The sequence below is a fragment of the Mustela lutreola genome, chromosome 8 (assembly GCF_030435805.1).
Source record: "Mustela lutreola isolate mMusLut2 chromosome 8, mMusLut2.pri, whole genome shotgun sequence".
NCBI classification, from domain to species: domain Eukaryota; kingdom Metazoa; phylum Chordata; class Mammalia; order Carnivora; family Mustelidae; genus Mustela; species Mustela lutreola.
Genome location: NC_081297.1, coordinates 100,164,818 through 100,190,506, shown reverse-complemented (window position 1 = coordinate 100,190,506; position 25,689 = coordinate 100,164,818). Strand labels below are relative to the sequence as shown.

General features: G+C 36.1%; 1 protein-coding gene across 4 annotated transcripts in view; it reads right to left on the bottom strand.

Annotated features, from left to right (window-relative positions):
* Positions 1–25,689, bottom strand: part of MSRB3 (methionine sulfoxide reductase B3) — a 169,227-nt gene that overhangs the window by 112,050 nt on the left and 31,488 nt on the right. For 3 of the 4 annotated variants that reach the window (XM_059186240.1, XM_059186238.1, XM_059186239.1), the window contains 2 exons: positions 8,030–8,138; positions 6,329–6,406 (listed from right to left, as the gene is read on the bottom strand). In XM_059186240.1, coding sequence (XP_059042223.1) covers positions 6,329–6,406; positions 8,030–8,138 — 187 coding nt within the window. Of the gene's footprint in view, positions 1–6,328; positions 6,407–8,029; positions 8,139–10,232; positions 10,323–25,689 lie in introns of those variants that run through there. The other variant, XM_059186241.1, reaches the window with a different exon arrangement.

Genomic DNA, 25,689 nt, shown 5'->3' with positions numbered 1-25,689 from the left:
GTGATAAGTCTGCGGTCACAAATCTGGGTTCAGTTTGATGATAATGAAGCTAAAAAGAAATTTCAAGATAGAAGGAAAAGATATTTAAGATAGCTCATGTCGTTTGGCCTCAGTCCTTTGCAGAAATAGAGAGAATTCAGAAAAGGTGGTGAAAATTTGGAATACAGTTACTGAAGAAAATGTAATGGGAGGGGTCAATAAGTGAAAATAAAATGACCTTCCAGTTTCAATAACTAGAATCGTGCCCATGAATCCAGCCGCTGCCCTACCTCGCAGATGCTGAACGGCCTCATGGCTTCCTGGATGCTGCTACGACTTCCTGTCAAGACTCCAAGGGACTTCCATAAGGACAACCCCTCTGAAGCTGACTCCTTACTGATGACCTGCCATGATGGAGCTGTTTACCTTTGATTCAGCACTCCCTAGATTGGGATGGTCTTTCATTTTCAACTTAACTCCTGCAACAAAGAACGTTTTTTTCAAGGAATTGTGTGTGTGTGTGTGTGTGTGTTTCAGTTATGCTGAGGAAAATAATCAGACCAGAGTGACCTAAATAAAATATTAAATAAATTAATCTAAATTAATTAAAATTTTATCTTCCTATAGTTCCTTACCTTTCTTCTTGTCTAAAAGTTCAAGTGCTACTGTTCTATATCTATTTGTATACTGATGTGTGACCTTCTCAAAGTACTCAGCCTCTCTCAATTTCTTTCATCTATAAAATGTGTTGTTGGAGATTAAAAATTTTAATTTATATAAAGTACTCATAACCATGCCTGGCATATGGTAAGTGCTATGTAAATGTTAACTCTTGTTTTACTATTGTTATTATCACCATCATCATCATTATTCATGACCCTGTGTAAAATGAGCTATTAATTCAGTGAGAGGCCTGATAAATTAGTGCATACAGAACAAAAACTATCTTATGTGGTTCTTCCAAGTCTTAAAATTATTAGGAGTTGATTACACATGGATAATGTTGAGACTCATCAGATAACAAGGGGGAAAAATCCCACTGAAGCTGTCACCCTTAGTCCCTTCTCTTTTTACCTCCAGAAATCTATCTTGTGGAGCTCCTGGGTGGCTCAGTCCATTGAGCCTCTGTCTTCAGGTCAGGTTATGATCCCAGGAACCTGGGATGGAGCCCCATGTCGGGCTCCCTGCTCAGCAGGGAGTCTGTTTCTCCCTCTCCCTCTACCACTACCCCTGCTTATACACTTGCTCTCTCTCATCTTTCTAACAAATAAATAAATAAAATCTTTTTAAAAAGAAAGAAAGAAAAAAATCTATCTTGTGTAATGCTGTGGCTTACTTCTCATTTTCATCAAGCTACTGCCTTACTCAAAATTTCTCCATAATTTATCTCACGAAGTTCAGAAATGAATCAGATCAACAAACAAATACTTAGCAATTATTTTTTCGGTTTTTTGGGGTTTTTTGAGAGAGAGAGAGAGAGCACGCGCACAAGGCCAGGGGGGAGGGGTAGATGAGAGAGAGAGAGAATATTAAGCAGGCTCCATGCTCAGCACGGATGTCACGACCCTAAGGTCATGACCTGAGCAGAAATCAAGAGTAGGATGCTTAGTCGACTGAGCCACCCAGGTGCCCCACCACATGAAAGCCTTTCTAAAAGGCACATCCAGATAGACCCTAGCATTATTTTTCTATATTTTACAAGTGTTTATTCTGTTTTCTTATCACATGATGCAACAAAAGTGCTTTAAGGGAAAAAATAGTTCATAAATTTATTTTATTTGCTCCACAACACCTGGCAAAGTGTCAGCCAAAGCAAAATATATGTGGTCAAAAATACATTCTGAATCCCTTATTTCACCAAAGCCTTCTCTCATTTATCTGATGTGCAATAAATTCATTTTATGAAATTTCATAAGTTCAAATAACCAGAGGAGAGAACATTCTTGACTCAGTTAATTTACTAACTGAAACTCAGTAGTACTGAATGAGAAATAAACTAGGTTAGTAGAATTTGTGAATGTGAAGAAAATGTGAACCATGGAATAAATTACACATTTGGTTTATAAGCAGTCTGTGAATAAGGTTCTTGTACTTGGTAAGCAGTAAGAAAGCAGTATATTGTTGAAAGGGAATGTATTCAGGGTAAAGTACAAGTTTGAAAATGAAATGAGAATAATTGAATGGCCCTTTTTGTAAGGAAATATTATGTATAACGCTATCAGTCAAGTGAAAGTAGAGGATTACACACATACGTGAATGCACACACACACACACACACACACACACACACGCACTGTGAGTATTGGTAACAGAGCAATCAGGAAAACCACCTTTTCATCCTGCTCATGATTAGGTATTTTCCAATTCAGCACTTGTTTCTTCATTTTCTTTCTTATCTGTTCCCCTCCCACTGCTATCTCTCATATTGTTACTCTATTTAGTCTTTTCCGCCAAATTTTCTTACCTTATTCCCCGCTTTTGAACAAAAACCCCTCATACTTTCTCACTCACGCTCACCCACACACCTCAATGGTTCCCTGCACTTTGTGTTCCAAGTGTGAAACCAACCATCCCAAGAAGGAAGCTCATTGTGGTGCCATTCACTCCTCCAGCGAATGGCTTTCAAACTTCTGTTCATAAAACCTACAAGAATTGGAGGGGGGAGAATTGGGAGGGAAATATATATGTATATACACACATATACATACATATGCACACATACTCTGGGTTTTTTATCAATTTATTGTCTCTTTCTTCTCTAGCCTTGTCTACTGTTAAAACGGAGCTGGGACCTTTAAAAAAATTTTTTTTTCTTTATCAGTTAGCATGATATTAAACCTTGTCAGCAGAGGGCACAGGAGGAAAACTGACAGAGAGAACGGTGCTCCGCCCCCCTGTTTCAGTCTGCGGACTCAAGGGGCCCCCCGCCGAGCGTGTAGCTTCTCCAGCCAAGGGCTCCCGCAGCGCCTGTACGTCTGCCCTTCCAGGCGCTTGCTCTGCGGGCAGCATCTCCCGCACCAGGCTGCGGCAGTATGAACGCATCGGCAGCCCCGGCCTCCGCAGCGCACACCCCCCTCCCGGGTGACAGGCTCCGACAGCACAGCAGCCTCGCCCGGGCCAGGTGCTGCGTTCAGTGCCAGGAAGCAGCCAGCACCTGGCAGGAAGCAGCTCCACCGGCCACCCCAGGCCGCCACCCCCGCCACTCGGGTGCTTTCGTGGCGGAATGCCTGCAGTGAGACACCCCCCTCTAAACGGCTTTCCCCAGCACCGCAGAAGATAGATCTCCAGCAAATTTCAGAAGGTCGATTGCCAGGAATATGAACAGTCATGACATCGCAGTATAGAGGGGTACAGCCCCGCCCTCTCCAGTAAGACCCAGATTTCAGCCCCTGGGAGGGGAAGGTGGGGGGAGGGGCACTGGGGGTAGCTTTTCCCTGGACTCTACCGCAGCCCTAGGGGTCATGATTGCTTCTCATATTTGCTTTTTCTGTATTCTTCAGAATTTCTATTTACTCCCTCCTAGCCAATCCCCTCATTACCACAATCGTCTGTTAAAGGGTCGTAATTCTTTAAATTATACTTACTTTCCTGTTCAAATTACTGTGTGGTTTCTGTATCCAGATTGTGTGCTGACTGATACATACTCTCCTACATATTTTGAAGTAACGGCTAAAATTTCTTATCAAAATTAAAATAATTGAAAAAAAATGAATTTTCTAGTGTCCTGTAAATAGATTACAGGCTTAAGATATATATATATATATATATATATATATATATATATATATATATATATATATTTGTCTTTTTTGTTGTTGTTTTTTTTTTTTTGGTCAAAATCTTAGAGTTATCTATTTAGGTCATTTAATGAATGGAGAAGTCCACCATACAACCTCATTTGCAAAAGTAGTCCTCTCTGTCCTATCAACCAAGTGAAACCAAATCAAAAAGAAAAAGACTTTCATTTTTCAAATTTAAATAAATATGTGGATACATCTCCTCATGACAACAGTCTCACTTGAGGAGACCAGTAGAAAATGGATAGACAGACAACAGACAACAGATGGAAAGATGGATAAGCAGAAAGCAGGCAGGCAGACAGAGTCTTACCAGGATGAAATACTATTTCATATTTTTTTACCAGTTCAGTATTTTTCAAGATAGATATAGATATAGATCCTTGCTTTCCTGGGTTTCCCCTTCAGAAGTAATGCAGTCTTGAACTGTCACTTTGCTTGAAGCCTTAGAGACTTTATCCCAGGACAATAAATCATAGTAAGATTTGGGATGAGTGAAAGGTATGACATCTGTAAAGTATGAGAGGGGATTATGACAGAAGATAGGAAGAAAGAAGTGGCTGACCACAGATTCTCTCAGATACATCAGTGTCAGGGAAGCATACACATAGAAGCTGAGGACTAGGAAATTGGTTCCCTCAAAACTGTCCATGCTCTGTGGCCCCTGGAAAGTCTTGGTGGACACCCAAGGTACAATTTCTCCAGTCTAAAGACAGCAGCCCTACACCAATGAACTTATGCAATCTACAGTAAAGGCTAAAACAATTCCCCCACTAAAACTGACAAGAAACCAAGGAAGGAGAAGCATACAATTTTAAAAAGAGGGGGGCTGGGGTGCCTGGGTGGCTCAGCTGGTCAAGCAACTGCCTTGGGATCAGGTCATGATCTGGAGTTCCAGGATCAAGTCCCACATCCGGCGCCCTGCTTGCCGGGGAGTCTGCTTCTGCTTCTGACCTCTTCCCTCTCATGCTGTCTTTCTCTCTCTCTCTCTCAAATAAATAAAATACAATAAATCTTTTTTAAAAATAAAAATAATAAAAAATAAAAAATATGGGGAAAAGAGAATAAAAAATTAAACCATATTCCTTAGAAACTTAGAAAATAAAAGCTTTCCGTATAAGAATGCTAAAGGAAGTTGACATAATATCACCTCAAATGTGAAACTCCCTGAATCTCACCAGTACCTGTGCTGAAACAAAGATCTTGCTTTTCAGTATTTGTGACTCAAGATCTCACATGGGTTCAATCCTTCATTTACAGTGGTTCTGTTTCTTATTTAAAACAATAAGTTTTCCTCAGATCCACTACTTTACTGAATCACATGATGGGGAAAGAGATGGAGATTCTTAAACAAAAGGCAAAGGGGATGTGGCCAATTTTTACCATTTGGGATATTAACAAGTTTAACATGGCTCAGCAACTATCTTAAGTGTTATATCAACTATTATGACACAAGCTAAAGGTGTTGAAATATAAGGATGTGTGTTTTCTGAGAAGAAATGGGTGACAATTTGAAGGGCTGGGTTTTTTTTAACATGAAGAATAAATACATAAGAATTCAGAACAGATTCTCAACCAACACTAATGTGCAATAAGGTTTATGCAGGTTAAGAAAGGTTTTAAACTTCTAAAAAAATTTCAAGGAAACTACTGTTTCCTGTTATTTCTGGAAAAAATCTGTAAATGCTAGTGTTTTAAAAGGGAAACATTTATGGAGAGATATTAAGTATGTTTTACATGCTACACATATAGGATTCTTGTTTGTTCATTTCCCCTTAGAAATTTGTAATTCTGTTTTAAATAAGTGACATTTACTCTCACTTAAGCTTTCTGTCTTTTCATTCCCCTAAATAAGCATCTCCATGGGAAGTACAGGGCATCTAGGATTTTTCTACACCTAGATAATTAAATTTTGGTAAAGATTTTCCTTTCTTGAATAAGATCCATAACCTACACTGTCTGAATTGACTGTTTTGGCAAAAAAAATCTCTATACTGCTTGTTTTACAGTAAAGTATTGGCATCTTTAAAATAAAGATAATTTGCTTACATTTGTACACCTATCGGTTATAATACCCACATTACTTTCAGTACAGGTATTGCGCTTTGTTACAGAAATATGAATAATCAACCTGGTGGATATTATTCAATCGAAGGATGCATGAGAAGAACTTTTACTGTGGCCCAATAAATGAATTTAGGGCTATCACTTGGTAGAAGAAAAATCAATAAATATATAAACATTTCTATGCCCACCAAAATCTCTTTCATAGCTCTTCCAAGCACCATGGTTAATTGCTATGAGCAAGTTAACGTTGGAGATTTTAAAGATCCAAATAGTGCAAAGGCAGCCAGTCTACCAACTGGTAATTTATCATGAAAGTCAACAATTACTTCTGTTTTGTAGAGAGAAAATAGAAATAATAAAAATAAGAATATTTAGTAGCATAAAGATAATTTTTTTTAGTAGCATAAAGATTCTGTGAATGAGCAATAACTAGTTTGTTGTCATCTATGATATTTCCCATATCCATAGGTTTTTCACACACTTACTTGAACAATGGAGTTCCACAAACAACACATTTATATATTCCAGGATCTTTGTGATGTGTATATTCTCCTTCAAAGGCACTGATAAACAATAAACAAAGCATTAAAAAATTTAAACAAAGTTAGTATTATTTCTTACAGAATGTATTTACTTAAAATATATTTCTCTAATAAATCTTTTTGTCTTAAAATGAGAACAGACCAAACATATGGAAATGTGAACATTACTAATATATTTCAAATCTATATAATAAAATGTGCATATAACTACCCTAAACTAGAGCAGGTTAAAAAAAAAAAAAAAAAAGATCAAGCCATCTAGTTCTGTAATGCTTAGAAAAAAATTTTTGTTATTAAAAAAAAAACCTTATAATTCAGAATCACAGGGAAAAAAAATTACTACATAAGATTTCTGCCTATTCTACAGTGTTCAAGAGTGTATACCCAAAAGTGCAGAAGGGTCCAAGACTTCAAGTGGAAGGAGTCTTATTTTTTGGTTCGAAAAGGAATATTGCAGCTTTAAGGGAATATTTTTCTAAGTTAACAATCTTAAAGGCTAGGAGGTCATTCAGCTAATACAAATCAGCTGTGCTAGCCCAACAAAAAGTCTATGTGCTCTGCAGCTTGTTTTTATTATCCTTTCACCCTCTTTATGAGGTCCAATTTTTTTATAAACAGAATTTTTAAGAATGACCTAATCTCTAGTTGTTTGTGTGCATTAAATCATTTGGCTAGTCATGTACACAGCGGGACAGGCAGAGGTCCTCCTGGGCTGAGGCTGAAGCCCACCACTGGCTCACTATGTGGTGAGAGTAGACTCTGTCAGAGCTTCGACATTGGGTAAATTCCGTAAACAGTATATACTATGACAGGAAGAGAATGTTGCCTATTAACAAGGCCCCCGTGTGTGGCAGAGGGGCTCTTTCAGTTCATGAATGAAAACAAGAAGTTACATCATTAATAAATTTGGATCAGAGGTAAGTCACAGCCCTATGCCAGCCTCCATGGTATAAATTAAACAACAAAATGGTTGGACCCTGGCAGGTTACCTTTGAGCTGGAATCAGCTGAGAGAGACTTTATTCACTAAAAACATCTTGGAAGTGAACAAACTCTTTTTTCAGGACTCAGGGCGAACTTCCAAGGACCAAAGCCATGTGAGGGCAGTTATTGAAAATTTTTGACATTCCAACCACAAATGAGCCAATAAATACTTTCTCCACATGTGCTTCAAAAAGAAATTGGAGTGGGGTAGAAAGGAACTAAATTATGCTACCTTCTTTTTGCAGCCAAAACGTCTATACTTACAATGGCCACCTTCAAAATTTCAGCATTCTGGCACAATGCCATGTCCCTCATGGTTTTGCTTACTGTGATGTCTTCCCAAAAAATGTACCTAAATCGCTATTACTTCCACACATTTTGTAGTAAACTAAAAACAGGCCCTTAATAAAAGCCTTGTGACTTTACATAAGATAGAGTGTTCATTAAATGGGGGAAAGAATAAATAAAACTTAGTCTTAACCTAAACAATACCATTTTCAACCTTTTCAAGAATACTAATTTGTAGATTTTTAGCAAATAAGTGTAGAATTCTCTAAATTAAATGGCAAGGAAAAGGATTCAGAGCCGTGGAGGTAGGGTGGGGGCGGGGGGTGGTGAAGAAAACTAGTTCTTAATGACTTTTTCTTACAGCTCATCTTACCTTTCGGTCCCTTTTTCCTGAGTGACATGGTACTGCAGGGGTGTTAGCCGCTTCCTCAGTTCCTGCTGGGAAAAGACCACCTTACAGTTCTTTTTATCCCTACATGACCCTGGAAAGAGAGAGGATATGGGAGAAGGAGTCTTTTTAGTTCGAATCCTAAATACTTGCTTTGGCTGGGCGCCACCGCCCAGCTTCTGCAGTCACTTGTCAACCACTAGACTGGTCCCTAACGCACCAGACAAAATTATCTGAACTGCAGCTGACTATTTCTCTCCGGTGGAAGAGAATCTTTCTCAAGATTCAAGGGATCCCACTGGAGCATTGACAAGGTGCCCTAACCAAAGATGCCAACATGGGATGGTAACAACTCACTGAATGTTCCCAAAGGTGGTAGCATACATATCCTTTATCTCCTAATACCAGGAAATCCTTTTTTTTTTTTTTTCAAAGAAATTCAAAAAGCATCACCCTGCTTATGAGCATTTACACTGTATATATATATATATAAGATGATGGGCATATGATACTGAAGAGTAACTCCCCACTCAACAATTCTGCAACTTAGTGGGATAGCTTGAAACCATCATTCAATTTCCATTCTAGGCCATTTAAATGGCATCCTATTTTTTTTTAAAACCCTAAAGATGCATTTTTCCATAACTTAGGAATTTGTTGTTCTCTGTGATTCTGTCAGACATTTCACTAGGTTCTGAGAGTTCTTAAAAACAAGTGTCTTTAGAGACCGTATCTTCCAATGTTAGAGAGGCAGCAAGAAAGCTTTAATAGACTCCAGAAGACGGCTTTAACACTAATGTAGATTCAATAAGTTCTGAAGAAAAGGTGAGAAAAATAGGGAGGGGGGAGACAAAGAGAAGAAGTAAAGTGAATGTGATTTTACTTAGAGACCTACAGTCTTCTTTTTGCAAAGTACATCTAGGAAGACTTCACTGATTAAGTGTATTTGAATGGGGAAATAATTGTAATGTGACTGTAATAACAATGGCAGCTTTTATTTCAGCCTACACAGACTGCAGTAAAATGTTCAGACAACACCTGTTTATATGTAGTATTTTATTTTACCTACACAAATGATTGAAAAGAAATATAACTCCGCGACAGGGCAACCCTTACTCAATGCAATAAAATTGCTCTTTTTTTTAAAGGCCATCCATCATAGTGGGAAAGAGGCTTGCAGTGGGCCCTATGTGCAAAATCTCTTACCATGTTTTGAACTTTCTAAAAGAAAGCTTGCTTCATTACCTGAATACTGAACTTCCTCCGAAATGAAAAGAACTCTGATTAAAATAGAAAAGCTCCCCACATCTTTTACTGGTAAGTCACCTGATGTCATAGTATGTGAGGTCACTGAAATGAAACCAGGAAAAATTGACTAACCGGTTCCCCTGATTGTGGGATTGAAGAAGCATATCAGCTTCCAGAATCAGGGCCACCAAGACAGAGCGGCTGATCCTCGATGAGAAAATACAGAGGCGGGAAGATAGCTAACCAGAGCCAAACAAAGTCGCACCTTGACCTAGGCCTGTGGGTTGTCAAACAGCGCCTCTTTTGACCTTCCACGGAGCAGGCTGGCCTTGCTCTGGCCTGGGAAGATCAACAGGGACAGCTGGCATATGGCTGATGGCGTGCCGGTCTCTCATCTCGGTGGAACCCATATTACACTAGGCTTTACCCAAACACCTACTACTTACACTTTCAATCTTTTCTGAGGGGCAGATGAGAAATGTTTGTCCTGTCCGAGCCCACCTTTTCAGAGCCTGAACACGGAACTGCTTTGTTACCTTTCAGTTGACTATCATAACCGAGTTTCTGTTCCGTTTACTCTAGACTCTCAGAAGTGATCTTTTTGTTTTTATTTCTCTATTAGTTGGGAGGGTTGTATCTCTGTTGATTTTGTCCAAAAAGATTCATTAATTGCAAATTTAATGTGACAAAATCTCTGGGTTAAAAGTATTCTTTCCCGGCACAGAATTAAAATCTGTACAATTAGAATTAAACGATTCTGCCCAAAATATTTTTGTTAATATATGTTCATTCATACAAAAAGACCAATTGTGTTCCCAAAATTGAGAGAACTAAGCTACCCATCTGTATGTCATTTAGCACAAGAGAAGCAACTGCAGGTTTAAATTACACGGTATTGGGTTGCAATTTCCTAACATTGGATGCTTTTCTGCTTTTTTACCTTGAGTCATTTACTAAGGAGTGTTCATAAAAAGTAGCTTAAAGCACAGATGCTTGCAAATCGTTTAGGCAAAGATGTTTCTCTCTTTTTCATTCTTCCTCTCTCAAAAATCTCTTCTGAAGAAAGAGAATAAAATTGCTGGTCAGTTTTGACGAACCACGTAAAGTATTTGTACAGAGAGAAAAGGTAAAATTGAAAACATCTGATTGAAGTAAATACGACAAACATAAAAGCTTTCCTAGTGAATGAAGGTATTGAGGACACTTTATTTCATAGATTAGAAATTACTTTTGATCTAAACATTCTTAAAAACAGATTGTTTTTCCACCATGAACCATCTCATTAACTATGCCACAGAGACCTCGTTTTCATGGCAAGCTTTGAAAGAGGGCTGTGCTCTTTTGTCAGACTCCGTCTTATCTGGGAGGGGGATAAAGATTTCAGTCCAGCTTTCTTTGTTTGTCTTTCAAGAACCACTAAAGCAGTATTCACACAAATTTTGTAGGAATGTGCCCTATGTCACAGCCTACAAATTATTTGGTTTTGGTGCACTTAAAGGTCATCTTCCAAATTAGCAAATTTTTCCTATATCCTGGCTTTTCAACCTTAAATATAAATATTGTTTCCTAACTGTAAGTGAGGTTTTTTTTTTTTTTCCTTTAAGAAACACTAGTGCTTTTTGAAGTTGTCGAACTTTGTACGTTTTTATTCTTTGGTCATACCATGTTCTCAAAATAATTAGGCTTTCAAAGTGTATCTAATAGCAAAAGGAAGTATATGCAGACTAGAAACAGTTATTGTGATTTTATATCAAACAACCCAATGAGCAGTTAGGCAGATTTTAATAAATTTCTTGCCACATAGTTTAATAATATACTTCCTGGACAATTGAAAGCTATACTATTACATTAGTTCTTCCAGCGTCATAACCCAAAACTGACATATATAAACACAGAAAGGCTTCCCTTTTGTCTCTGATTTCCTTTCTCCCTCTCAGACTCACTTTTCTAAAGTTATATGGTGCCACTGTTAATTTCGAAGAAATCATTTCATTTTGAAATCCTAGAATAATTCATTGGATGGTTTCCCTTCACTATCTTCACTTAGGAACTGTAATTTTCTTATTACATAGGGTAATTTAACATTAGTATTATATGACATCGGCTCAATGACCTCTAAATTGGCTTAGAAGTATGTTAGGGAAAGACTTCTCCCTGTATTTAAATGTTTACTAGAATGCTTCGAAGGCACAAGTGAGTGTGTGTGTGCATACATGCAACACAAAATATGTTTGGGGGAGTGATACTGCCACCTCGGTATCTCACCATAACACCAGTCCCTATAGAGTAACTTCGGTATAGATAAGCTCCATCTTGAACCCCATCCAAGAGTATTTATTGACTGAAATATGCCTGAAGTCTCTTTTTATATTGGTGCTTGTTCCATTGAGGCTTGCTGCCTCAAAGCCAGTATTATCTTGAAGCTCCAATGGCAAGCTCTTGCTCTAAGTAGAAACAGACTTACAGCAAAAGTTCATGTTCTGGTTCTGCCTGCTTCCCAGTCATGTGACCTCAGGCAAGTCAGTCTCTCTGACCATGTGCTGATACCTTCACAGGTCTGCTCTAAGGACCACAGCAATGATCTAAGTGATCTCAGCAAACACTGTCTGAATAAATGCAGTACCACATTCTCATGCTGAAGCCACTAAATTCTGAAGTTAAAAATGTATTTTCAGGGGCGCCTGGGTGGCTGAGTGGGTTGAGCCGCTGCCTTCGGCTCAGGTCATGATCTCAGGGTCCTGGGATTGAGTCCCGCATCGGGCTCTCTGCTCAGCGGGGAGCCTGCTTCCTCCTCTCTCTCTCTCTGCCTGCCTCTCTGCCTACTTGTGATCTCTCTGTCAAATAAATAAATAAAATCTTTAAAAAAAAATGTATTTTCAAAGGCAGCCAGGTTAACTATTTCAGTGTGCTGCAGTATTTTATTGGTAACCATTTTCCTATAATAATTCCCTTAGGACAGTATTTTTCTCACAAATTATCTTTTTAAATGATTAAAATAAGAATTTAAAAAAACTAAAATTTGAGTATTTACTATGTGCCAGGCACATTTCTAGGCATTTTTACATAACCATGTTTAATCCTCTCAATAATTCTAGGAGTTTGACATCATGCCCATTCTACAGATTCAGAAACTGAGGCTCAGAGAGGTTGTAAAATAACTAAGGACAAACAGTAAATAGATATATCAACCCAAACCCAGGGCTATCTGACCCTAAAGCCCATAGTCATTATATAGTCTGTGAGGACAAATTATGTTACTGTTTTCTTCTTTCTTCTTAAATTATGCAATAACTTTTAGCTCAAGAACTATTGCTAACAACTTAAGATAATAAAGGAGAAGAGTAATAATCACCATAGTACATTCAGAAAAATAAATACATTTGTCTGTTGGCCAATGTCTGTTTTCCTGTGTTCATTCCCTCAGCAGAAGGTCAATGACAAGGTTCAAATGGGATTCTCACAAAGTCTATAAAACGTTGAAAGGCTTTTTAACTTCCTGTTAAGAAGTAAATCAGATCTGTTACCTAAGTTTTAGAACACTTTTAAGTCATAAATCTTACATTTCATTGTGAAAAATCAAAACAAAACAAGACCTAAAGACCCCATAACTTTAGTTTGGGTTCTAGGATCAGAAAAAAAATGAACTATTAAAAATTTTCCCAAGATAATAAATAAATAAAAGATGACAAGACCCTCTTGTTTTGCTTTGAGTTTAGTGGGTTTAAACAGTAAAATTCATGTTGAAATAGCTTGCTACTATATTTCAAAGTGGTATGCTTCAATTTTCATTACCACTTTGAATTTTCAGTTGGTTATTAGTCCATCACAGTGGAAAGCTGAACACTATCCAGATATGACAATGTTAGAAATTTCTAAATAAGCGGGCATTTATAAAAGCCAAATCTAGTCCATTTTTAGAATAGCATGTGAAATGTATTCCATGAACCATTTTTTTTCATATATGTTTGTTTGTTTTGCGTTCCAGTAATTTAATAAAGACTTGGGGGAAAAAAATGCCAAGCATGAGGAAGAAAAGCTTTCATGCCTATAGAAGCATACCCAATTCTGATTTTTCTCTCAAATAGATCTACATAGGAAAAACATTCCCGAGGTTAACATGCAATCTAAGATGTCATGACACTTTTGCCTCAATACTGTGGCTTCCATGAAACTAGAGTTGCGGGGCTTACTTATAGGACCATTGATCCAACACTTTTTTCTTACTTTTTCTAAAGGCAACAAAAGTGTTGAATGCTTACAGAGTGCCAGGTACTGTGCTAAATAAAATATATTCCTTCATTCCTCCAGTAATCATTGAGCACCTATTACATGTTGGCATTATTCTATGTACTTAGGCTATACCAGTGAACAAAATAAAGATTCTGTTTTCATGGAGCTCCTGCAAAAGCAGCAGGGGTGGGGGAAGACAGAAAAAACACAATGAAAATAAGTAAGCAAATTAGATAGCCTCTTTGTAGGTGACAAGTACACAGGAAGGAAAGGGCAAAACTGAGCAGAGCAAAGAAGATTAGAAATGGAAGAAGTTACAGGCTGTAGCCTTAAATATGGTCAAGGTAGGGCTCACTGAGAAGGTGACATTGGACAAAGCCCTGAAGGAAGAAAGTGGCTGTACGAATATCCAAGAGTTGCTTTCTAAACAGAGGACATGGCCAATACAAGAGATGATTACGCTAATTCATGCTCCAGTGGTAGAGACAGAGACAGGGAACTGCAAGACATGTGCCAAAACCTGAATGTGAATTAGGCAGAAAGCAACAATTTAAACATGCTAAGAGTAAGTTTTTAAACCAGGAAATTTACAATTACATATCTTCATACAGACATTGTCTGGCATTACTTTTTAATCCCAAGAGAAATGTTAGCGAATATCCTTTTAGCAAAGAGTTATCCTCGAAATATTTCTCTGAGAGCATCTGACTGGCTGAACTTTGAACCCAGAACTAGAGTGCAGTCTCTGCTAACTTGCTCTGTGTCATTAATGTCATCTCTTTCAGACTACAGATTATCATTCCCAACCTGGAGTCATGTGTGAGAGGACACTCAATAGATGTTTTTCAGTGATAAATTTTTGATAGACCCAGAAAGCAAAATCCTTTAGCCAAAGGATGCTTTTACCCTTCTGTAACAATCCAGTCCCTCCTCCCTGCCGAATGCTTGCGCAGGTGATGTCAGGGAATATTCATAATTAAAGAAAGTTTAAAATTTGTACCTAACCTGGTTTCCATATTTAAAAACATTCCTAATTTAGGTTCAGTTTCATTTCATTCATCCTCCAAGTCTTAAATATAACACAAAGAAAATAAAACTTGAGGTCTTAAGAGTCAGAAAGCAAGACCACTGTTTCTTCCAAAAGATTTTTTTTTCTATATGTGAGAAAAATCATATCCTTGTCATAGTAATTATCACATTTAATGCCTTCTCATTGTTTTTCTATTCACATTAGACAGTTCTACAGATCGGTTTCAGTTATATTCTGTTGATGCATGCACAGAGTTCTAATTAACATCAATGGACATTAGAAGCATGCCAAAGCAACATACCATTTTAAATGTTTTGAATTAAACAAGACCATATGTTTTAGTGGAGCCTAGTTGAATGATAAAATTGGTCTCTGGTTTCCATACTGAAGGTCTGAATAGATAAATGAGAGAATACTTTAAGGAAATTTTCCTTCCACGTCTACATATTTATTCAGATAAATTCCAAATAAATTCATATTTATTCGGATAAATTCATCCCTACTCTGATAACCCCTTTCTTCTGTATACCTTTAGTACTAGTGCATTTACTCTACAAGGTACTAGTTAATGGGCTAAAATAACATTTTTCAACTACTCTCAAATGTCTTCAGTTGTTTCCACTTTATTTTCCCAGATTATAAATTCTTTGACAATACAAACTGTTGACCCTCATATTAATTCATACATTCTACAACTATTTATTAAACATCTACAGTGAATCAAGAACTATGATTAGCTCTGGAAAGTTAAAAACAAATAATTCAAGGTTCTGATCTTAGGAGAGCACACATTCTAGCAGGAAAGATATAAGAAAAGCCATCAATATAATGTGCAGTCACATGGTAAAAGTATACACAAAATTTTGTGTATAGAACGTTAACAAAGAAGACATTAATATTCTCAAACTTTGCCCATCTAGATTGACAAGGTCCAATTGTAACTGAGATATGGAAAACTCATATATTGTAGAAACAGCATCTATTGGCTCAGAGGGCTAGAGAAGATTCAAATAGGGCAGAGAACTCCATCTAGACAAGCTGAGATGTAGTGTGATCAAATGTGTTCAATGTCAAGGTGTTAAGTATCCAGGTCTGATGAATGGAATCCAAAGCATCTTTCACATAAGAGGTATCAGCTAACTTACCAAAGTAAAAACAGACAGGATAAAGTGTGGATTTAGATTTGGAAGAGGAGAAATTGTGTAGCTGAGAAATAAGGCAGTTTTGGGGTGCCTGGGTGGGTCAGTGGATTGAGCCTCTGCCTTCCGCTTAGGACTTTTCCCAGGGTCCTGGGATCTAGCCCCACATCAGGTTCTCTGCTCAGCAGGGAGCCTGCTTCTCCCCCCACCCCCGCCCAGCCTGCTCCCCCCACACCACCCCCACCTGCCTCTCTGCCTACTTGTGATCTCTCTCTGTCAAATAAATAAATAAAATATATATTTTTTAAAGAAATAAGGCAGTTTTAATATTAAGGGGAATGTGTGCAAGCTTTTTCTCACTGGAAGTCAATGGGAGTACATTTATTTCCCACAACATCCAAAGCCTATTAATATGGTTTAAAATTCTAGCTTTTAATAGTAAGCTCCCATAATTAGAGAGGCATGTGTTTCTTGATAGGAGACATGGAGATGCTTGCCACTATGTGTATCCTGGTGAAACAGTCACCTGAATGACTCTGTAAGACAGAAACCATTTTATATTTCTATCTATTACTTGTGTGTCACAAGTAAATTTTTAATTGTTGAAGTCATATGTAGCAATAATTTTATCAACATTCTTTAAGTATCTAAAAGAACTAGAGTGCTTTATCAACTCTTCAGAATGTGATGCAAATACCAAGAGCAATGATTTTTACATTAATGTGGACCATAAAGCCTAAGTTTTGGGAAATATTTAAAACATCTCTTGATGCAAAAAGCATTTTCTTGCTTGCAAAGCATATGAGTAAAAAGAGAATTTTTAAAGGCACCGCCATCATCAAGTGACAATGGTGGAAGAGAAAGTCACTTAACTTCAAGTCTATCTGATTGCATGTGAAATGTCTGACAAAGTGGAGTTCCCTGTTTTTAATTTTTTTTTTTCTAGTATGGGTCTTCACTATAACATCATGGCCCATACAGGGAAAGAAAAAAAAAATTAAAAACAGACAGGCTCATTTCCATTCTACATTTCACATGCAATCAAAAAGACTTGCAAAAAAATAGCTTGCTCTCCCATCCTGCCTTGCCCCTTTGAGAGCAGACTGAAGGGAAGTTGAGGGGTAACTATCCACAAAAAGGAAGGACAGGATCCACCACTTAGGGATGCAGAATTCTATTTAAATGTAACATTAAGAATACTTCATTAGAAAGAAAATAATATTTATATTGTCTGAGAGCTTAGCTTTGTAAATTTCCAAATCTTTGGATTTAAGACCAAGAGATTACCTAATCCAGCACTTCCCAAAATGTAATCTGTAACACACTGGCTCCAAAAAAAAAAAAAAATGTTAATAGGTTGTTCTTACAAGGAGGTTGGGGGTGGGTGGGTGGGTAGAGGGTTGGTGAGAATAAATTTCCACAGTCAAACTATATTGGAAAAATCAAGGTTACATGGGCTTTTTAATGAAGATCTTCTCAGAGATTTTTCTTAATACTGATGTGCATTATTAAATATGTGGTATTTCAGCACACCATTACTTTACGCTCTACTACAAAAGTAAAAAAAGTAAAAAAGAGTTGTAATGACATAATATTTTCTCACATGGTTGGTTAAACTGCATCCTCATTATCAAGATGATAAACTGTAAAAACAGAAGTTATAAAATATGATAGCATGCAGTTTCTCAATCTGACAATAGAATCACTTTTACAGGGTATTCACTAGTGTACCTCAAGTTATAACTTGGGAAGTGAGGACCTTCTAGTTCAAACCTCTCATGAGGAAACCAGGTCCTAACAAAGTTACTTGACGTGGTCACGCACCTGGTTAATGAGAGCCAGGCTCTCTTGTCTGCAGTGTTCCTACTTTAATTTATTCATTCATTACATTTCTTTCTTGAACTCCTGCTTTGTTGTGCTTTAACATGCCCATCTTTTACTAACCCATGTGCTCACAGTCCATTCCCACCCCCATGTCGCCATCCCCACCCCTACGACTTCCTGCTAATTACATCTACACATTCCTTCAATATCTGTCATTGCTTCAGATCCTATTCCAAGAAGCCAGTCAGCCATTCTGTTCAGAAAGAAGCAGAGTGCTTCTCACTTCTCCTACTCCCTCCATAGGAGGGAAAGCAAAGGAGGAAGTGTTTATGTAGAATCATAAAACCATTAAGTATATAACTTCCTTCACCCTATAGATAACAAAACCTGGACCCAAAGTGGCCATCTTTCTCACCAGGATATACATTTCTCAAAAACAGAGGTCAGATTATTTACAATGTGACATTGTTTTGATACATAAGCGGATGCTACTTCATTCATTCCACAAATATTTATCAAACACCTATTAAATGACAAGATACAATTCTAGTTGCAGAGTTATAGTAGTGAACTAAAGAGGCAAAAAAAATTCTGCCTTTCCGGAGCTTCCTCTGAAGGAACCAAGGATTTTCCTACATTAGAAATAGATTTTGGCCAATCAAACCCATCACCTTTCCTGGACATATTTAATGTCCCACCCCTCCTTTTTTAATTTTTCCAGCTTATTTTCCTGTAGAGCCAGATAATACATGGGAAATGTAAGATAATGTTAATACCTGAAGGTCATATCTAATTGTGAAAGATTTGAAAAGATTGTTAAGTCATTCCAAGCTTACAGATGAAAGCAGGAATAAAAGGCATAAAGCAGATTAATGGGGCCAGAAAGCAAGTTGGTAGTAGAAACAAGCTAGTAAATACAGACTAAGCTTCCAATCTGTTTCTTCATCAATACCAGTAATAGGACAGCAAGATCTGAAACTTAAAATGTTATCTAAAATTTGAACAAGAACTATTAAAATATTAATCAAAATGGAATATAGTATGAACAGCTGTCTCATTCCATGAGCCAAAATGCACTTCTACAACAAAACAAAATCTTAAAAACTATAGCTATAGAATTTTGGATTTTCTTTGCTTACTTAAAATTAAAATAATCTAATGATTTAAATTAGCCCTCCATTCTTTGCTGGATATAATAAATATATCTAGTGTTGAAGGAAATGGTTATCATAGTAGTTGGATAAATTTAAATTCTCTAAATGTATAGCTCTTACAAATCACCTAAATAACATATTTATCCTTCCTTGGTATATTTTTTATAACATACATTTTTAAGTGGCTAATACAAATACAAGTATACTAAATGTAAAAAAAGAAAAAAAATAGGGAATTGAAATAAATGAATGGAAATTTTAAATTTTTAAATAAATGGTTGATTTTAAATGCAAATGCACAGAAATTAGAAATAATTTGCCACTGCATCTCAATAAAAACTTTTTAAAAGTATTTTAAATTAAAATGTATCTAGCAAAAGCAGTGATGAGAAATTTAACCTCTAAACAAAATATTTCGGATGAATCTACAAATTGGAAAAGACTGACAATGACAGTTCATCGAGTAGCCTCAATATTAGTGAGTCTTTGTGAACTGCCAAAAAGGCCTCATTTCTTCACTAAACATGTTTGTTGTTGAGAGCGAAACATGGTTCCGGCTTGTTTGCATAAACCCTTCTATACAATCTGACAGGTAATATTCTTGTGAGCATGTTTAGTTAGATAAACATCTAATAAGATCTTATCTAATAAGATCATTATCTAATCTAATCTAATATCATTATCTAATCTTATCTAATAAGATCATTATATATAAGATATGTATAATCTTATATATAAGATTCCCAAGAGTCTATATTGTCTAGATAATCTAACCCTGCAGAATTATTATTTGTTTTCAGAACTCATCAACACGTTTTATATTCTTTACACTCACAACCAGTGAGTTTCTCAAACTAAAATTTTTTTTATCTTTTGTTCATGCCCATTTTTATCTCCCTTGCTATTAGATATTGCTACATATTTTATAACCATTAATGTATATATGAAGAATTTATTCCATATTTAATAAAAAATTAACAAAATCCACATTTAACAAACCATATGCCCAACATCTTATCCATACAGATGTATTGTGCTACAGTAATTTAGCTTTGTGCACAAATAGTTTTTAAAATTCATATTGTAATTAGATGTCATACAGCAAATTTTCAACATTAACATTAAAACTTTATTATATCATAGAGCTACTAAAACAATTTGTTTTAGAAAAAATATAGCTGCATCAGAGTACTCATTAATCAACATTTTAAATATAATTTTTCTTAGTTTCCAAAAATATTTTAATTCATGCTTAACAATCAACATGTTAAACCAATAACATTTTCAAGATTCTATAAAAAGTCAAAACATAGCAAAACAAAATGTGAAATTTTCTTTCATTCTTGGGTGGTCTGCTGAAGAAAATTTAGTTGCATATAATGCTATAAATTACTGTTAAATCAGCTATTTGGATTTAAGATAAGTTAATTTATGAAAACTTGTTTTAGTTTATAGAAAGTCTATACATGAAAGACAATTTCGATGAGATGTCCAAGCCTAAGGGACTTGGAATCCTATTGAAAATGGAAAAAGGTTTTGCACTCTACAAATATTGTTTGAACAAAATATAAGCAGAAAAACTTGTGGCTGGTAAATCCATATGTTCTTAACTGGATATTCTTTACGTACTTTTGTTTACGTTTTCACAATGCACCTATGTGCTTGTGATAGCAGTACACTTGCATGCTGCAAAAGAATGTAAATCTAGTGCCATCTACCGGAAAAAGTCGGTACAATTCAATTAGTCGTAGATCATTTTGTGAATTATGTGAGTTGAAATTTGTAGGTCTATTTTTTAAATATTATCTGTTTCTTTTTAAAAAATCTCCCCAAAGTATTTTTAATATAATCAAAGAAGTTAGGTAAGATGAGCATGTAAGACAATGGTGTAACTGAACAATGGCGGGCATTAATCTAAACATGCAGGAGAGAATTCTATTGGTGGTATCAATAAAGAAATCAGATATACTATATTCTAATGAGTTTTTAATGTTAGTATCATGTGTATTGTTTAGAACACAGGTTCTGATCCTGTGGTCAAAGGGCCCTCCCTTAAGGGTTTCAGAATATAATTTAACAGAAAAAAATGAAATTGTATGAAAAATTTTGTGTATGTTCACAAATGTACTTTCTGGGGGAGAAGAATCATAACATTTATCAAAGAATCATAGAGATGATTCATCTTTTCATAACCCTAAAAGGTTAAAAAATAAAACTGGCATAGAAAGCCAATCTATGTAGTAGATGAACAGCAAGCACACTGATGACCTCAATCCTTTTTTTTTTTTTAAGTATAAAAACATACCATCAGATGCCGTAAATGAACTGTTCCCAGCTTCAACTTGGATAGTAGTTATTCTTACTTATGCATGTTGCTTTGGTGCATGTCTGCTGTGCATGTCTCTTTACAAATGGATAATTTAAAGCATAGCAAATGACATTAACTTGCTCCAGAGAAAAGTGATCAAAAGAGCTGGAATTCTTAATTCTTAAAATAAGCATAATATGTTCCTATTCCCTTCCTCAAACAGTTTATCTACCACTAAAATTCAGACTGTGAGAAAAGTAAAAGCAAGTCTGGATAATACACAATGAATCCATGTTACTGCTTTTTTGCTCTTTGTTTAGCTACAATGTGTTTTATACCTACCATATCAACTATACTCTATTAAATGCAACAAAGTGAGAAAAGAGAAATCGTTTTTCATAATATATTCAAAAGGCAGCAAAACTACAAACTTTGTTTTTAATCTTCCCATGTAAAAGAGTCTCAAATAAATGTGTACTATCTGTTACAGCTATCACTTCACCTACATGTAAACTTTCCAAAGGTTTATTCATTCATTTAATAAATATTTATCAAGTACCAGGCATTGTGCTAAGCTCTGGAGAGTTCTAGTTATACAGATGATATTCTATGACTTGCAAACACCATTTGCAAAATATCTCTCTTTAAAACTTCTCATTTCTACATTAGGATATTATGATATCTTTACAAACTACATCACAGCCATGTGCCTGTTAAAAACACCAATGAAGTACAGTAACAACCACATGTTACATGTACAATGTTAGAGAAAAGTATAATTTATCACTGCAATTAGTACTATTTAGACAAACACTCTCACTTGGCTGAAAGCTACCAGGCTATCTAGCCTAAGCTACAATTAGACTTAATTTTTATCAGGCACTGAAACTATGTAGAAAATTGTGCTTCCTAATCCCTCCTCAGATAATGCTTCAGTCTTGATATAGTGGTAAGTAATTCTAATGTTCAAATGTGGAAAAGACTTCTGTCCTCCCACCATAACCTAGGAGATTTTTTAAAAATAAATTCCCAGCCATTAATTAGCACTGAGCCTCTAGATTTGATTAAGCCAGGGCCAAAAGTAAAAACAACAGTTAATAAAATCACAGAACTGAATAGATGATTTAATTTGAATTCTTTGTTTTAAAGATAAAGATACTGAGATCAGAAGAGGTTTACATGTTCATGGTATACAAGGTAGTGATAGGACTGTGGTTAGGAGTTTTCTGACTTCTATCCCAGTGCTCTTTTATGCAAAATGAAACTGTTATAGGAAATTAAGAAAAAAATCTGAGAAAGAAATTACCTTTAATTACAAACATGAGTGAACCATAACTCAGATACACTTAATAAGCTCTAAATTAAAATTATGCTTTATTAAAAAATAAGAAGCAAAGGAAGTCAAAGCTGAAAAATGATAGGTCACCCTTTTAGGATATGGCCTCCATTCAGATTAATCCAGTTATAATCAATTTTAAGAGTCTGTCCCAATTATTTTTTGGTTCTGGAATTATTTCATATTGAATAATATCGGAAATTAGCAGGGTATTGGCTAAGGGAGCAGAAATCTTTTTGATTTAAAGAGATTTTTGTTGGGGCGCCTGGGTGGCTCAGTGGTTTAAGCCTCTGCCTTCGGCTCAGGTCGTGATCTCAGGGTCCTGGGATCGAGCCCCACATCGGGCTCTCTGCTCAGCTTGGAGCCTGCTTCCCCCTCTCTCTCTGCCTGCCTCTCTGCCTACTTCTGATCTCTGTCTATAAAATAAATAAACAAAATCTTTAAAAAAAAATAGATTTTTGTTGTAATGGGTTTTGACCAGGGAACAATAAATTAAAGCAAGACTCCAGACTTTCACCTTAATTTCCTATATCTCCAATTTTGACCACTTCCCTCCCTACTTATACAAAGTAATAGGAATTAACATTCCCACTTTAATTCACTTTTATTTTTCAAAATATAGTTTGCTTCATTCCTGTTGAACTTAATTTCTTCAACATTCCTGTATTTCTAAGAATACAATTCTGTTAGAGAAATGGATGGTAATGATTTTACTAATATTTAAATCATCAAGTACATAAATGCTAGAAAGACTGACTTTCAAAATGCTTTAAAAAGTGGTGCTTGAATGACTAAGGCATTATGGAATACTATTCTAGCCAATTCATCTATCAAACTAAAATGGATCTGCAAGCCAGAAAGATACTTTGGCTTCCATCAGTACTGGATAGTAAGAATAAAAGAAACATATATATTTATAGGACTTGAATTCTGGTTAGGCAAGATGTATAAGTAAAAGAAAGAGATAAAAACAACAGATTGAGAGGATTATTTCTCAATCAGAAAGTGCATTTATGGTTCTTATTAAAGTGAAAATAGTTAAATGAAAGGACATCTTTATATGTTCTCAAAAATCTATTGTACTACAAAATACAAAGATGATAGATAGAAGAAAAGAAAGAAAGAAAGAAAGAAAGAAAGAAAGAAAGAAAGAAAGAAAGAAAAAGAAAAGAAAGAAATCTATAGTGAAGTCAGTGATAGTTACATATGGTGACTTGCTAAATCCTTGCCATGGTTCTATGCACTTTTCACATCCTAATCTATTTCACCCCCACAGCTACCTTTCAGGTGAGTGCTATTATGAACTCCCATCTTACAAACAAGGAAGCCAAGGTACACAGCTAGTTAAGTAGCAAAACCAGACTTCAAATTCTGTCAAATCCCAGAATTTGTGTGCTTAAGCACCAAGTGGTAATGGTTATTGCTTAGGAATTATCAGGTTTGTTGAATGTATCTTTGAATCATTTTGATATCAAAATTTAAAGATACTTATAGCTCAATTAAACAATTTCATTATGAAATCCTTCAATTTCATGATTCTAATATCTCGAGGAATATACCATTAATTAGTTTATTTATTAATAAGTTGTCACCACAAATATTTAGGCTCCTCTGTGTATAGAAGAACACTCATGTTACAGAACACTACTGGTGTTCTTACACTTTGGGGATTTTTTCAGTGGAAAACATGGTAATTATGTATAAACTAAATAACTTTCATACTCCCACTGTCATATATAGTATATACTTAGGAAAAAGTTCCACATGACACAGGGACTACATTGATTGATGTTCTCCCTCAAACTCATATACAATTCAGCAGGTAAACCTTATCAGTTCTAAAACCTAAAAATCTCTCAAATCATCTCCCCTCTTTTTGTTTGGTTTGGTTTGGGTTTTTTGTTTTGTTTTGTTTTTGTTTTTTGTTTTTTGAGAGAGAGAGAGAGAGAGCAGGGGAGAGGCACAGGGAGAGGGAAAGAGAGAATCCCAAGCGGACTCCACACCCAGCATGGAGCCCAACAAGGGGCTCATTCTCAAGACCCTGAGATCATGCCCTGATCTAAAATCGAGAGTTGGGTGCTTAACTCACTGAGCAACCCAGGTGCCCCCAACTCCCTTCTTTCCAAACCAACTGTTATGGCCACTGCTTAGACTCAGCATTTCATGAGTCCCTCCCACCTCAAATTCCTTCGGTGTTCTCTGCTGGGGCACTGGAGGCAAAAGAACTGCAAGAGTCATGAATTAAGCTTCATGAGCTTCTCAAGTCATCATAAATAGCCATAAAATCTATTTTTAAACAAACAGACATTTACTACCCAAATACAGCTTCAAGAAAAAGGCCTTAGCTACCCTTCAAATCAAGTTGCCATCCTAGTCATCTCATAGAAACATCTGGAACCAACATTGACCTTCCACCATACTAAACCAAGAATCCCTATAAAACGCAAATCAAGTCATGTTATTTCCCCTTCATCCCTTCCCCAAGACTTAAATTTCTTAAAGCATCGTATGAGGCGTTTCATGACTTGGCTACCTTCCTTCCTCACCTGTTGCACGTGCTGTCATCCACCCAAGCTATCCGTATGAAATAACCTGCATCTCACAGAACATACTTTGCTCTTTCAGACCTTTACATCTTACCCATGCTACTCCATATCCTAGAAATGTCCTTTCCATTTTTTGGCTAACTGATGTTCATAGACTGAGATTCCGCTTAAAAACTACATCCTCTGTGAAGTCCTCCTCTAAACCTCAGAGACCTTCCCTCCTTTACAAAAATTTTGCCCCTAACCCAAGAGCTTCTGTGAGTTCTTTCTCTGAGTTCCCCTAACATCCCAGGCACAAATATCTTTTATTTAGTCCTATCACCATAAGGTTCAAAGGTCCTCACACAATGTCATTTCCACCTTGAGCTAGTGAAAGAAATCAGCTTGATCTTGTTTATCACTGCTTCCCACAATGCCTGGCACACACGGTTAATATTCAATGAGTGTTTAATGAGTTGGAATTAAATTCTCTATACAAGACAGTAATAGAGATATGTACATTAATAGAAAATATAAATAATATTGAAAAATTTTTCGCCAAAAATATCTGGCCATTGTGATTTTCATAATAAAATTAAAATATTAAATTTATGCTATAGGCACACTGAAATTTTGGACTTTCATGCTCCACTTGTATACATGCTTAGAAAACTATAGTTGTTCTAAATTAAGAACCAGTTGACACAAGCTGATTTTGTTGTTATTTCATCATTGTTAAGGAGAACATCATTTCTTTTTAACTAAAACAAATAAGTAACTTTATTATACTAAAGTTGTTCATTTTCATTTTTCCTTTCCCAAAGTAATGGCCACATGTGGAATGAAAAGAA